The following is a 15,134-nucleotide window of genomic DNA, read 5'->3' on the forward strand; positions in this document are numbered from 1 at the left end:
CAATAGCTACTAGAAAATCTATGAACACTGTGACCTGACAAGTTTTTCTTCATAAATACATAATACTTGTGTCTTCACAGAGAGACACAAATGCTTTAAACAACGTCCACTACAGCAGTGCTCCTGCTGGCACAAAACTGGAAGCAAGTTAACATTTCCACCAAGAGGGTGGACAAAATGTGACAGGCTGGTTTGAAAGAGTGGGAAATCGTGTACAAGTTAAAATGCAGCCATATGGATAGAACAACTAGAAATATTCTCAAAATCTTGTAGAGAAAAGGATAGGCTGCAGGGTATACACATGGCTTAATAGCACTTTTTGAAGCTTTCAAATAGGCAACTGAATTTATGTAATATTCAGGAATATAAAATTGCAAAGTACTACTAGAAAGCCACATGAGGGAACAGTAAATGCCTAACTCATGAGCTATCTCAGGGAGATGTGACACTGGGGGCAGGATGAGGTATCAAAAAGGACACATGAGAGGCATCAGACATATTTTATATTTTCATTTCTTAAAGGTTTGAAGCCAATAAGTACTGAGATGTGATATGGTTGGGAGCATCTGTTCATTACAGTATTATTGTTTGTATCTCATTATTCAATCACTTCAAAAATGTTTTTCAAAAGCTTTAAAAACTAGAAACAACTGCTATAGCAGGCCAAGATGGATTAGCAAGGACTAGACTCATATTCTCAACATAAATAGATTGAAATCTGGACAAAATATTTACAACAACTGCTTCCATACAGTAGACAACAGGCAGCATAGGGCTGCTATCTACTGTATGGCTGTCCTGAGGGAGGGGAGACAGAGGGTGAGCCTTCAGTGCCCCAGCATTCTGCCTGGAACACGCTCCAGACCACAGACAGAGAGGTGAATACCAAGATACCCTGAAGTGAGAAGGCTGAGATGAGCCAGGGAGTTGTGGGGTAGAAGTTCTCAAGAGGAGAGACCTGAGCAGGAAAAAAGGCCTCCAGAGCTCGTCACAGGAGTCTCCCTGAGTTCCCCCTTGACTACCACGATAGGCTGAACCTAGGAGGCCATGCAAAGCACAGCCAGAGATTTGTTTCTGAAGGAGGAGATAGTGTCTTCTGAAACATCGGAGTGGTGGCCAGCATTTGGCCTGGCATGTCCACCACTGGCTGGGACACCCACATCCCATATCAGAGTCTCTCTACTAGAGTATTGTTTCTAACTCTTAAATCCAGTTTTCTGTTGATATGTAAGACCTCATTGATGGGTAAGGTTGTTGGGCTTCTGCCACCTTGCAGGAGATTTAGCCTGACTTCCTGTCTCCTAACAGTGGCTGTGGATGCCCAGCCCAGCTCAGCCCAGCTCAGCCCAGCTCAGCCCAGCTCAGCCCAGCTCCAGCCGCTACAGACATGTGAGGAATGAACAGATGGAAGGCATTTACACTATCTCTTTCTCTTCAACCTCAAAAGTAAATAAACAACAACTTTTTCCAAATCATACAACAGATAATCATTGATCACTTGGGCAGTCAGCAAAGACTCTAAGGGGGGGGGTCACAACTTAGAGAGCTAACTTAACCTTTACTCCAAGGGTAAAGTTAGCTAACCCTTGGAGTAAAGGCAGCCATAAGACTTGCCCCAGCAAAGCTTAATATCAAGCCTCAAAATTCAAAGCTACCTTTCTTTGAAACAAACAAAGCTCCTTTCTGTGAAAGCAGACAAAAAAGCTAACACTTAGTAAGGTAAATTCACAATGTCTAATGAAAAAAAAAATTGACAGCCATGGTAAGAAACAGGAAAGCATGGAGACAAATCACTGAATAATCAGAAAAAAAAAAAAAACAGAACAACGTAACTGACAGAAAAGTACATTAAAACAACTATTTTATACATACACACATACATACACAGAACATGGTCAAGGATTTAAAACATGAATATGATGACAGCCAAAATGGAGCACATCTGTAATTATTTAAATGAACCAAATTGGATTTCTAGAGATTTTAAAAAAAAAACAAGATCTAAAACTTAAACTTTGACACAGATATCTGATGCAGTAAGTTAAGGCGTTACTTAAGAAGCCTGAGCCTATCTCAGAGTGCATAGCCTCAAGTCCTGGCTCTGTTCCCCATTCCAGCTCACTGTCAATGTGCACCCTAGGAGACAGCCGTGACGGCTCATCTTAGATCCCTGACAATCATGTCACAAACTCAAATGGAGTTCTGGGCTCCTTGTTTCGGCCTCGCTGAGCCTTAACTCTTGTGGGCATTTGGGGAGTGAACCAGCAGCTGTTGGCGGATCAAATTCTCTCCCAAATAAAATATAAATATATAATTTGGAATTTAAAATTCATAAGACAGGATAAACTTCAGATCAGATACTACAGGAGAAAAAAATGAGTGAACGTGAAGACATTGTAAAAGAAATTATTCAAACTGGAGCAGAGGAGGAAAAAAAGATCAAAAGGGAAAACAGAAAGAAGGAAAAGAAATTTCATTCCCTGTGACACGGTATCACGCCACATAATGTAGGTATATTCAAAGTTCAGAAGGAAACAAAGGCTAGCAAGTGAATAAAATATTTGCAGAAATTCTTTGGATTTTATGAAAATGATAAGCTCAATGAATGCCAGGCAGAATAAGTAAAATATACTACACAAATGCCCATCATTATCAACTTGTTGAAAACTTGTGGCAGAAAAAGCTTTAAAGTGGCTGGAGAATAGGGAAAATCAAAACAATAGAAAAATTGCCCATATTCTATTATACAATTCAATAAAACTACAGTTTTCCAATTACTTAATGCTCACTGCCTGCAGACACACTACAGCAGTGTGAACAGGAAACTGGTAGAGCTGTTACAATCATAAATAATGGATTTTACCTTCTCTTTGAAATGCATTTAGTTCAACACAATGAGACCCACAAGTGCTCAGCTAACTAGTAGGACAACTGAATATACTTCTAGACTCCATGTATCATCAAGAGATCATTCACAAATAGCTAAACTTTTGCTTTTTTAAAGTTGAAGTATAACAGTCTAATAAACTAAAAAGGAACAGGCCTAACAACTTTAAAGAAAATCTGAATGAATACCTTACTATTTCTGTCTATAAAATATTTCAGTTGCTTTACTATTATTGCTTATGAAACACTGCAGAGATGTAGTTTAACAAAGAAACTTGAAAGTACTAATAGTCATTTCTAGTGTTCTTTTTCTTTTTAAAAAAGATTCATTTACTTAAAAGTCAGGGTTAACTAAAAAAAGAGGGAAAGAGATCTTTCATCTGCTGGTTCACTCCCTAAACAGCTGCAGAGGCCAGAGGTGGGCCAGGCTCAAGCCAAGAGCCAGGAGTTTCCTCTGGGCCTCCCACAAGGGTGCAGGGGCTCAAACACTTGGACCATCTTCTGCTGCTTTTTCCAGGTCATTAGCAGGGAGCTGAATCAGAAGTGGAGCAGTGGAGACTCTTAGAGGTTAGAGGTGTACTTAGAGATTGAATAATTCTTGCATTTTTTCCAAAATTGGCAAAATAAATACAGTATGTTCAGTAGTTCTATATATAACTTTTTAAGTAAAAAAAATCAATAAAAAAGTATTCATCAAACAGCAAATTACAAATTCTGTGACTTTTTTACTAAAAAAGTAGAATAAAACGTAGTGATACAGTTATCTATTGAACACACCTTATGTGTAAAACTCAGTATATTTATAAATATTATCATCATAGTTATTATCTCTTAATGACCCAACTTTACATGAGAAAATTCAAATCTCTTACCTAATATCTTCTGATAAGAAAGAGCAGTCACTAGCATCATAACTATACACAATGGATCCAGTGAATTCTAAGAAAGGGAGATCATCTTCAAAAACACTCTTCTGAGTAGATGTCTTGAGCTAAATAAAATTCAAAATAATCATTAAAAAGTCCACATTACTTACCAGAAGATTAACAGCCTAAAGTTCTAAGATTTATCAATAAATGTTTATACACTAATGAAGTCAGAAGGATTTACAATGATGTCATCTCTATATAATTATTTTTAAGTTTATATTCAGCCTCTAATCTTATTTTAATAAAAAACTTATTCTACAGTGTTTCATTCCTCATGAGAATTTTTTTTATATTTTGTATTTTTTTATATTTTAGATTCAACAGTGTCACCTTAAGAGAAGATTGGTTGACAGACCTCAAGTTCATAAGGGCTTAAACCAGCTTAACCAAAAAATTCAACAAATTTAATATTGTCTAAATTGCCACTTGAATTGGAAAAAAAAAAAAAACTAGTAGGGGCAATCATGTAAAACAGCTATAAAAAGGAAAAGTATGCATTAAGAATCTTATTTTGTGCATTGGGGCACAGTGAGTATTCCATATGAAAACTGATTTGAGTGCTGACTGCTCTCCTTTTGATCCAGTTCCCTGCTAATATATCTGGGAAAGCAGTGGAGGATGGCCCAAGCTCCTGGCTCCCAGTTTCAACCCGGCCCCACCCTGGCCAGTGCAGCTATTCAGGGAATGGTCAGTGGCCGGAAGATTCTCTAGCTCCCTATATGTCTTTCAAATAAATACATGAATTTTTAATTAAAAAAAAACCTTATTTTGTAAACCCAATTCAAATTTATTCCCATTCACCCACTCAGCAACTAGCTCGTGGTTCATTATGTAGTTTCCAGGAAGGTCTGAAGTCAGAGCTGCCCTGCTGCACAGGCTCACGGAGCCAAAATTTCCCAGCTGTAGGAACAACCAGGGAACACCATACCTTCGTTTTTTCTGAGACACATCTTATACTCTGCGCAGACATCCATTCAGGAATCTTTCGCTGCTGTGGAGTCTTTTCCAGTCTTTTGAAATTCATTTTGAGAGTGCCCTAGTTATAAAATAAATAAATAAATAAATACTCTATGGGAAAATAAAGCACAATCTTTAAAGGAAAATCCAGATAGCCTTTTCCATATGACTAAATATCAAACACACATTTCTTGGGTTTTTTTTTTTTTTTCCAAGAGAAAAAGGAACAGAAAGAGATCCTATTCAATGGTTTTGTTCCTCAAAGGTTCACAATGGCCACAGTGGGACTGCCACTAGCCAGGAGTCACTCAATCCAGGTCATCCACATGGGCAGCAGGGATCCAATTATTTGAGCCATAACTGTTGCCCCTCAGGGTCTGCATTAGCAGGGAACTGAAATCAGGAACAGGGCCAAGTGTGGAACCCAGGAACCAGACACTTCAATAAAGAACACAGGCATCTTAACCAGTCTTAACCGACAGGCCCAACACCCATACTTAAACACATATGGAAATCAAGTTATGACATGGAAGCCCAAGCATATCTTCTAAGAGCTATAAATGAAGTTGATAACTATGCTACATCTAATGACTCTATATATTTAATAATTCTTCCATTTAAAATAAGTCAGAGGTCAGCACAGAATAGCATATTAATCCTCTGCCTGCAAATGGGATGCCAGCATCAGAGGGTAGAGGATTAGCCTATTGAACCATGGTTCTGGCCTCTAAACATATATAAAGCTTTAAAAAAAAAGCCAGCCATTTTGAGTTCTAAAGTCTTTTTGAGTTCTAAGGTTCTAACAGTTTTGAAATTCTAGCAAGAATACCCTTTATTTCATTAACAGTCTTGGCTGTCGGCATCATCAATTTAGTTTCCTGTATGATTATCATCTGTGCTAAGATATAGACATAAATTCAGCAAAACAGATTTGTTTACAAGTCTATTTGAAGGATTAGTTTTGAAGGCAGATAATAGCACTTCTTCTATTAGAGACTTTGTAATGCTCTTGGCTGATCAAGTGAACAAGTTTCCCAAAGAATAAGAATTTCTTAGAGAATCTTTTTTAACCTGTTAGCTTTGAGGGATCCCAAGCTAAAGTACGGTTAAAGAAAACAGTAAATAAGAGAATCATCACAAATTCTTTTTGTTAATGGTAAAACGGATCCACACTGTGGAGTGACTTATGCTATACTGAAGTAACCCTATATGTCCTGTAAATTCCTAAACCCTACCTTAGTTCTCATTATCTTTTTTTAAATTATTTATTATTTTTAATTCATTAATTACATTGTATTATGTGACACAGTTTCATAGGTACTTGGGTTCTCCCCACCCCTCCCCAAACCCTCCCACCATGGTGGATTCCTCCACCTTGTTGCATAACCACAGTTCAAGATCAGTTGAGATTTCCCCATTGCAAGCATATACCAAACATAGAGTCCAGCATCTTATTGTCCAATCAAGTTCAACGGCTTCTTAGGTATACCCTCTCTGGTCTGAAGACAGAGCCAGCAGAGTATCACCCCAGTCAATTATCTTAAATTTCTAATAACAGTATATATAGCACACTTGAATGACAGACCCCTAAAAGTTTCCAGTAAGAAACATGATGTTCATGTTAAACAATCATAGCAACGGTTTTAAGATTTAGGAATACCCTGTTACATTTGATATATAATTCAGCAGTACAAACCCTGAAGGAATTAAGCAATATCCAAAACTATCCATTTGAACTAGTTATTTTCCCAAGCAAGAGCCCAAAACTAAGAATACTGATCATTTATGGAGCAATAGTTTTAAACAATTTCTTTACCAAACTTAAATTTTCTATTACAGAACTCCACTGCTCTTGCACATTGAGAAGGAAAGTGTTAACAACAGGTTTATAACTCACTTTTTCCCTGCTGGGGAAGACAGAAAATGAAAGACCTCAAGCAAGGTTCCTAGTAAATGTTCCAACCAGAGGGTTGCCTTGTAAAACCTATTATGAGTGTTTACCAGAAGAAAAACACCAAAGAATTCCTATCCAGAAAATATGGTTGGCAAGACAGAGCTGAGCTATTTAGTTTATTATAAATAATCCTCAAATTATAGATTTCTAATATCTGGCTGGAAGATGGAGTGTGTCAGATAAGCTGAATAAGGAAGAGACTATGCAATAGGAGTCCCCACACCAACAAAGCTTCCTTTGTATGCTGATTTTGGACACATTGCCAAAACTAGCCTATTGATCCAAAGGCATAATGTGCCCTAATGCTGGAGAGACATTTATACTTATGCAATCTGTTTCTCACCAGATGGGACTCCTTCAAAAAAAAAAAAAATCTCCACCTACATTTGGTGCTATCCTGTAGTCTGAACCATTCACAAAGTTGGGTGTTGGGTAACATCTAAGATAAACAGAATAGGAACTGGTAACTCAACTCTTGGTCTTATACCACATGCATTACTTTCAAGTAATACAGCCATCAGGTAATATATATAATACAGCATATGCATATACATGCTTTATTATCTGTGAAGCATTTTATAAGTGTTAGTGGTTATTGCATCCATATTTGCCACAAAGTCTGAAACCTTGAAACATATTTTACATTTCTGTAAAAAAGGTTTCCTAAACTCAGACTAGGTCATTACGAGAAATTTGAAGTTTCTGTAAATAACACAAACTACATAAAAACAACTGTAGAATCATGGAATTCATTTATATTGTCACAACAGAAATAAACTTCAATAATTCTTCCCTGCAGTTACCTGTAACACTAAAAACACTTTAATTCGAAATAGCTATCTTTTTAGATGTAAACAATCTCTTTTATGCACAAAATTCCATCTAGCTGCTTCCAGGCAAACAAATTTGAAAATAAAATGGTGTTTAAACCTAACATGTTTGTCAAATTTACTCAGATCTTGGGAGCAGATGAAAAAGCATACAAAAAAGTGAATTTGTGGAATATTTTGCAATAAGAGCAATCTTCTAACACACATGTCGGCTTTAGTTCTCGATAAGATAAGAATCCGGAAAGGATCAAAATCACAACATAAAAGAATTTTTATTTACATATTCACTTGCTGTGCTGTTTGAGTATGAGCAACCTCAACACATCTTTCCCAAAAAACGCATCTTTTATCATCTCACAGCATTTCATGTTGTAAAACTGCTTTGAAACAAACAATGCACGTGTTTTCTGACTTTCTCTAGTTGGACATTCCTGAAATTATCTCACCTGTCTACCATTATGTACAATTTTTCAACATTTATCACTATAGGAAAGGTTGTTGGAACTTGTGTTGCTAGCTATCATTCTGCTTTTTAATTTGAACATGTCTGACTTCTGCACTCACAGGTATATGAAAATGTAAGATTTCCCTTCCACCTGTGATTAATATTTCATCTTGTTTCCTCCAGATTCTTCTTTCTCTTTTTCCATTTTTTCTGACTTGGTGAAACTACCATGCAATCCCTTTTATTTCCCAATAATGCCAAAGTACAAGGTTTTATGCTCTACTCTAAAATGCATAAGCACTTTTTAATAACACTGTCTTCAAATTCTATATAGCAATCTTGGTAAGCTTTGTTAGCACACTGGTGGCAAATTACAAAAGCAGAGCCTTTATTCCAATGCACAGAACACTTCTGTTTTCACTTTTAATCAGATTCTAACAATTCAATCTCTGTAAATGTAAGCACATGAAAATCCTTCAAATCGAATAGTTTCTCAGTCTGTTAAATATTTCTGCTGATATAATAAACACTCAATGCAACTGAGCCTTTATATCACGTTATCTCAATACTAACACTTTCAGACACACACTGACTTTGCTCTACTAGTACTATCGATTCTTCTTTAGTATTCAATTAAAACCTCATTTCTGAACTATTTATTTCTTTAGGAGCAGAGAAGCAGAGAGACAACGGCAGGAAACACATCTCATCTGAAGGTTCACTCCCCAGATCTCTGGAACAGCTGGAGCTGGGCTGGGCTGAAGCCAAGAGCTCAACCTAGTTCTCTCACATGGGTAGCAGGAATCCAATTACTTGGGCCAGGCTGCTGCCCCTCGGGATCTGCATCTGCAAGAAGCTGGAGGCAGGAGCCAGACTCACATCCTGAATCCCGTTATGACATTATATTTTATATATATATTGGCATCTTTTTGCTGGGCCAAATACCCAGCCCAAAGTCATTTCCACTATTACCAAACTGAATTTTGACTCTGAATCCATGAATCTTTGGCAATACATGTTAGAATGTCTCCCAAGTGATCATTGCATTTTTGACTGAATTATTCCAAATGCTCAAATGTAGTTTCAGATGTCAGTTTGGGGGAGTAATTTAATGTTTTCCTTTTAACTCATAAATCTTCTATTGGGCTGTCAATATGAAATAGCTAATTGCACTTCAACTCCTAAAGATGAAAGAAATTACTGTAGGAAGTAGAATATTTCATTAGTCTCACCATTTTTATGACATTATTTAGAGCTAAACTGCAGTTAATATTCAATATACAAACACCTCTCCATGAATAAGGTAGCATATTGCTTGAAATATATTTTTAGACTACACCTAATGTCATAATCAGTCTTAAATTTCCATTCTGTTTCATACTATCTTGCATGTTTCAAAGTATTTATCATTTTGAGTATTTTACTCCCAGTTGGCTTTAGAACTTCTTTACCAAACAATAAGGTCCCTTCAAGATGTTTTTCTTCAAGGATGCTATATACTCTTCTGAGAACCTTTGTGAATTTACATCAAAGTGCATCCTTTTTGCCTTGGGATTAGTGTCATTCCGTATTTTTTTGATAGATCTTCAGCATCCACTCCTCCAGAACAACTGACAACAGCAACTTCTCCATTTCTTGTTCCTCACGAGTCACACAGGCAGAGGTAAGAAGGGGCAGCAAGCCAGCAGACCATCTTGGCAAACTATGCAACCCCACTATTATTCCTTGAGAGCTCAATTTGAGAACCACTTTCATCATCTCATAAAAATAAATGATGGTAAATGATGGTGCACCCACAAAGCAACACACCACAGTCACATAAATGGTACTCTTGAAACTTATCAAGTGGGAAAAAAAAAGTGTCTGTGTAGGCTGTGTGATACCTTGAAGGCCTGTAAGAACATACACCAATACATCAACCATACTCTTCTTCACTCTGACAGAACAGAAATTCATCTCCACAGCGACTCCTCATTTTTCCCACTTAGAAGAATGTCATCTCCAAACAATGGACAGACTAAAAACCAGTCTCAGCAGAAAGCTGAGTTTCAGTGGAAAAGTCCAGAAATTTCTTCGCTCCTAAAACTTCCAACTAAGGTGAGGAAATTAATACCTACTGTTACCATGGTAACTGGCTTCCCTAAATGCTGGAGGCCTAAACCGAATAAAGCATCCCAATCCGTTTGAAAAACAAAAAACAAAAGCTACAGTTAAGTTACACGGGACATACAGATAAACATTTCAAGTTCCAGGAAAAATATTAATTTAATGGTTAACTCTTAACATACTGCTCAGTTTGGACACATTTTCACTTAATGCCCCAAATTATTCAATTCTATTTTGCTCTATATAAAGGCAGATCTGATTAAAGATATTGTTTTATAAATAATCATTTAATGAAAATGTAAGAATGTTTACAACTGCTCTGAATTTGCTAACAAAGTGTCATAAATGAATAGTGGCCAATGCATAAGCTATAATTTCATTTTTTCATTTTGGACAGTCACATAAATTTTACAAATATCCACTGAGTTCCACAATGTTTCTCTGATGAATAAGGCTATATAAGCCATCACTGTGCACAAAGGAAAACTAATAACAAAGACCAGCTGACTTCGCAAAAGTTAACAGAATGCTCTAATATTGAAAATTACACCATGAGGAGTTAGAAGAAGCCAGAGTGGAAATAAATCTGAACTTAGAGTCAGAAATCTTAAGTTCCAATGCTGCATTGTGTAGAGAAAAATCATCCAAAACTTAGAACAAAAGAGGATGGTATATCTTTTGTTGCTAAGACAGTTTCATTAGGGAATACACCTTTAATAGGCTAGCTACTTACTAAGGATTTTAAAATACAAATCCCACATTTTATCTGTTAACTTAGAAATGTCTGTCTAGCAAAGATACAACTGGATTGTCTAGCAGAAATTGTTGTCTCTTAGGCTACAGGATTTACTGCCCAATGTGATAGCTTTGTATCTAACCCAGCAGTCTTAAACTTCCTTGTTTAATATCTATTTATTTTTTGTTCCTCCTGAACCAACTTTATCATCCTGTTGGTACCCTAGTAAACTGAATACCCATGAAGTGTTCATTCTATATTTGCATAATTGTCTGTCTTTGCACTCTCTGGAAGGTCCAAGTTTGACACTTGATCCCCTATTATTTATATGACCTTGGTCAAGTTACTTTGTCTCTCCAAATTTTCATTTCCTCATTTGTAAACTATACATGTATATTAACTATGTACATTAATCTGCCTTATGATATTATTGTATTTCTTGCATTATTGATGATCACTGGGTTAATGTGAAGATTAGCAGTGATAAATATGGTGCCACATCTAAACTATAGTTATAAAAGGGTTGGGATACTGATAGTAGTAGTAATTACCTTTCAATGCTATTTACTTTAGTTCCTATAATATCCTGGGGTCCCTTCAGAAAGATCAAGAATGTACAGTATAAAAAAAAGAATGTGCAGTATAAATTAGTTAACATATTATGGGGTGTACGTGTATCAACAACTAATTAGCACTAAGGTACCTCATGGATAGAAAATTCTTTTAAATGATAAATTAGAACAGAGAAAAGTCAGTGGACTCATTTATCCAGTGTAATTCATCATTCTCACTCATTGTACCTGATCCAAGGAGTACTGACTTTCAACATGCATATATTTTCTTTAACTATACTACACAAACTGTATGTGGTAGATTGCCAAGTATAGTATAAATGAGGAGACCAATATCTCTGATATTCCTATACTCATCCAGTTTGTCATATGTATATAAGCAAAGAAAGATTTCATTGACAAGTTACAAGTAAGGATTAATAAGTACTTCCAAATAACCTAACACAGAAAGCTTATGAAATTAAAGAAATGAATGATCCAGCAATTCAGTTTGGTTATTACTGCCATGATTTCGGTTAAACAGTTTGGGTTTTACCAGCATAAAATATTACTTTTATTGACAGGCAGCCTTCAATCAAAAAGCCTTTCTGAGTTAATCAACAGCACAGTCATTTTTTAATGTTGGGCTTAATTTCTTTTAAATTACTATATCACAGATTTTCTGAAAATATGATCTTCTACACTGAGTTTATCTAAATTTACCAGCAACCAGCTTACACACATATATACTCACAGAAGAAGATTTCATAAAGTTCATGCAAAATGTGTTTATCCTTTATTATCATCCTTTCAGGAACTTTTTAAATCCCACTTGTATAGACACACACAACCTATAATTTATTATAGGAGATATAACTTACAAAACATTCTCCTGAGTTTCTTTCCACTTGCCTATGAACTAAGAGGAAAATGGAGTAAAAGAGAACAAAGAGGAACCAAAGAATCCATAAAAAAAGCAATCACTAAATTCCCTAATTAAAAGAGGCTTTCAACACTTTCCTTAATCTATTAACAGATTTATGCTAAAATTCATTTCCCTCCAAGCTCACCCAAGCAAACAAACCAGAAAACATAAATAAAACCATAGATTAGCATTTAGCTCAACTATACCCAAGTCCATACAATTTTTTAAAGTACTAGGTTTTTGCTTTTATTTATTTTTTTTTTTGAGAGAGAAAGAGACCTGTTACTTTAATATTTATAATTGAAAAATGTATAGGCTTCAGTTTTACATTAACAAAGTCAATTGGAAAAGTGTAAATGAAACCAATTAAACACCATAAAAACACTATTTAAAATGGTAGCAATAGGGGAAAAGCCTCCCTCTGCTGTGTCACTGTGAGAAGCCGCAGTGTCCACAAATCAGGAACAAGACTTGACCTGGACTCAAGCTGCTGCACACTGAAGTGCTTTGTAACTGAATTTCACTATCCACCTGAATAATTCATTATTTTTAATGAATTTGTTCTGTAAGTAGCTATAGCCAGTCAGCTGAAAACAACCATTATAAAATGACAAACTGCAGAGAAAGTTTTCAAGAGTCCACCTAAAACTTGCTTAGGCTGTCTACTTTCCCTTTCGTATTTATTACTGCTTCCTCATATGGCCCGAGATGAAATCTTACAGGGCTTGTAATTAACTGGACATTGTGTGTTACCTTGACCAGCACCGACTCCACCCTAGATCCCTTTTTACAATATCATTTCACCTAACAACCAGTTACCCACGAAGCCAACATGTGCTTTAGGGAAAATGCCCCACTCTCAGCTACTGTAGTAGAGGGGATGCTAGCATCACAGGCCACAACACAATGCCAGTCCCAAAAGCTATGATTTAATTCAAGCCAATGAGACAGAACAATGGTTTTGAGGATGACTTATTCTTTTTATTTTTTTTTTAATTTATTCATTAATTACATTGTATTATGTGACACAGTTTCATAGGTACTGGGATTCTCCCTACCCCTCCCCAACACCATCTTGCTCTTACAAGAAAATTACGAGAAAAATATACCTCCTATCTGAGAACACGATATCCAGCTCAGAAATAGCCTTATTGCCACCATGATGAAAGTTAGCTTGAGGACAAAGCAACACAGAGAAGAAAGCAGAAACGAAAATCAAGCCGTAGCCAGTGAATGAAACCAGCCTCAACTCAGCCTATTCTGGCATTCAAGTTGCACATCATGACAAATTCCCTTGTTCTGTTTTTTTTTAAGCCTGCTTGAACCAAATTTTCTGCACCTCCACTCTGACACACAAATACAACCATAAAATACAGAGAGACAGAGAGAATTGTACAATCAAACCCTTTATTTTTTACTTTAAATAAAAATAATTTAGATTTTTTAAATAGCCAATGCAAAGTATACAGAACCAAAAGTTTCTTAACTTCACAGGTAGAAAGTGGTAAACTTTTTAAGAACAGAATAAGAATCAAAAATAACTTTACATTGGCCCATGCGGTATAATGCAGTAAGCCATCACCTGCAAGTGCCTACATCACACACATGTGCTGATCCATGTCCTAGATGTTCCACTTCCAGTCAATCATGTAATGGCCTGGGAAAGTCGTGGAGGATGGCCCAAGTGGTTGGCCTCCTACCACCCTCACTGGAGACCCAGAAGAAGTTCTGGGTTCCTGGCTTCAGCCTGGTACACCCAGTCATTGTGGCCATTTGGAGAGTGACCCAGTGAATGCTAGATCAGGATCTCAATTCTCTCTCCCTCTAACTATCCCCTACTCTCTCTATAACTCTGCCTTTCAAACAAGTAAATGTTTAAAATAATAGCAATACTTTTCCACCAGCAATTAAATTGCGACTTATCTAAATAGCAGCAATATTTAAAACTCTGCATTGGGTGTGGAAATTCAGCACAGCAGGTAGAAACCAAAATGCATAAGGTTTATAACAAAACCAACTTAAACATGAGTAAAAGAGGGAAAGACAAAAACAGAGACTGGGTAGAAAACACAGTGGAAATTCATTCACAATTCTGTTTGCAATTCTGTAGGCCACCATAAATGCAAATTTTTCACAAGAATATCAAACACATATCATCTAAGATGGGGTAAGATTAAAATCATTTAATATGACTAATAAGGAAAAACCAGCAACTTTATGACTGTACCTTCTGAAAGGAAAAATGTTATCTTCCAGGCTAATTATCTTTCCACTTTACTTTTTAGGGATGAGCAGGCAGCACATAAGATACCCATAGGTAACGTCTCAGACTTCACATCAAATTCACTAAAGTGTTTGCCAAACTTTGACAAGTTTTCTTCTGCTGGCTCCTGTCTTTCCTGCCACCAACTAAGGAGAGCCCATGCTTTCAGCTTGTGGGATTCCAGGCGAGCTGCAGAAAACATCAATCTCTGACCCCCAGGAGAAACTGGGCTCCAAGACCAAGAGCAGGAGGACCATGGAAGGATGAAACGCAACACTGGAGTTGCCTGAAATAAGTTTAGGAAGGAAGGAACTTATTCACGAAGCTTTTTTTTTTTTAAGAACACAAAATTCCCCATAATTGTTCTTTCCCATGAACAAACTGTTCAAAAACGATCTTCTTCATCCATCCTCATATTAAGCATTTCTCAAGAAACAAAAGAAACACTGATTATCACGAATTTCCACCATTTACAAGATATAAGATTAACACTGATTGGCCCAGCGCAGTAACCTTGTGGTTAAGGTCCTCGCCTTGCACGCACCGGGATCC

General features: G+C 36.5%; 1 protein-coding gene across 1 annotated transcript in view; it reads right to left on the reverse strand.

Annotated features, from left to right (window-relative positions):
- The window catches only part of WRN (WRN RecQ like helicase), a 207,031-nt gene that overhangs the window by 93,696 nt on the left and 98,201 nt on the right, over positions 1–15,134 (reverse strand). The window contains exons 7-8 of the mRNA XM_058669837.1: positions 4,744–4,851; positions 3,759–3,877 (exon numbers count right to left, since the gene is read on the reverse strand). Of these exons, the coding sequence (XP_058525820.1) occupies positions 3,759–3,877; positions 4,744–4,839 (215 nt within the window). The 5' untranslated portion in view covers positions 4,840–4,851. The remainder of the gene's footprint in view (positions 1–3,758; positions 3,878–4,743; positions 4,852–15,134) is intronic.

This window comes from Ochotona princeps, chromosome 11 (genome assembly GCF_030435755.1).
Source record: "Ochotona princeps isolate mOchPri1 chromosome 11, mOchPri1.hap1, whole genome shotgun sequence".
Taxonomy (NCBI): Eukaryota; Metazoa; Chordata; class Mammalia; order Lagomorpha; family Ochotonidae; genus Ochotona; species Ochotona princeps.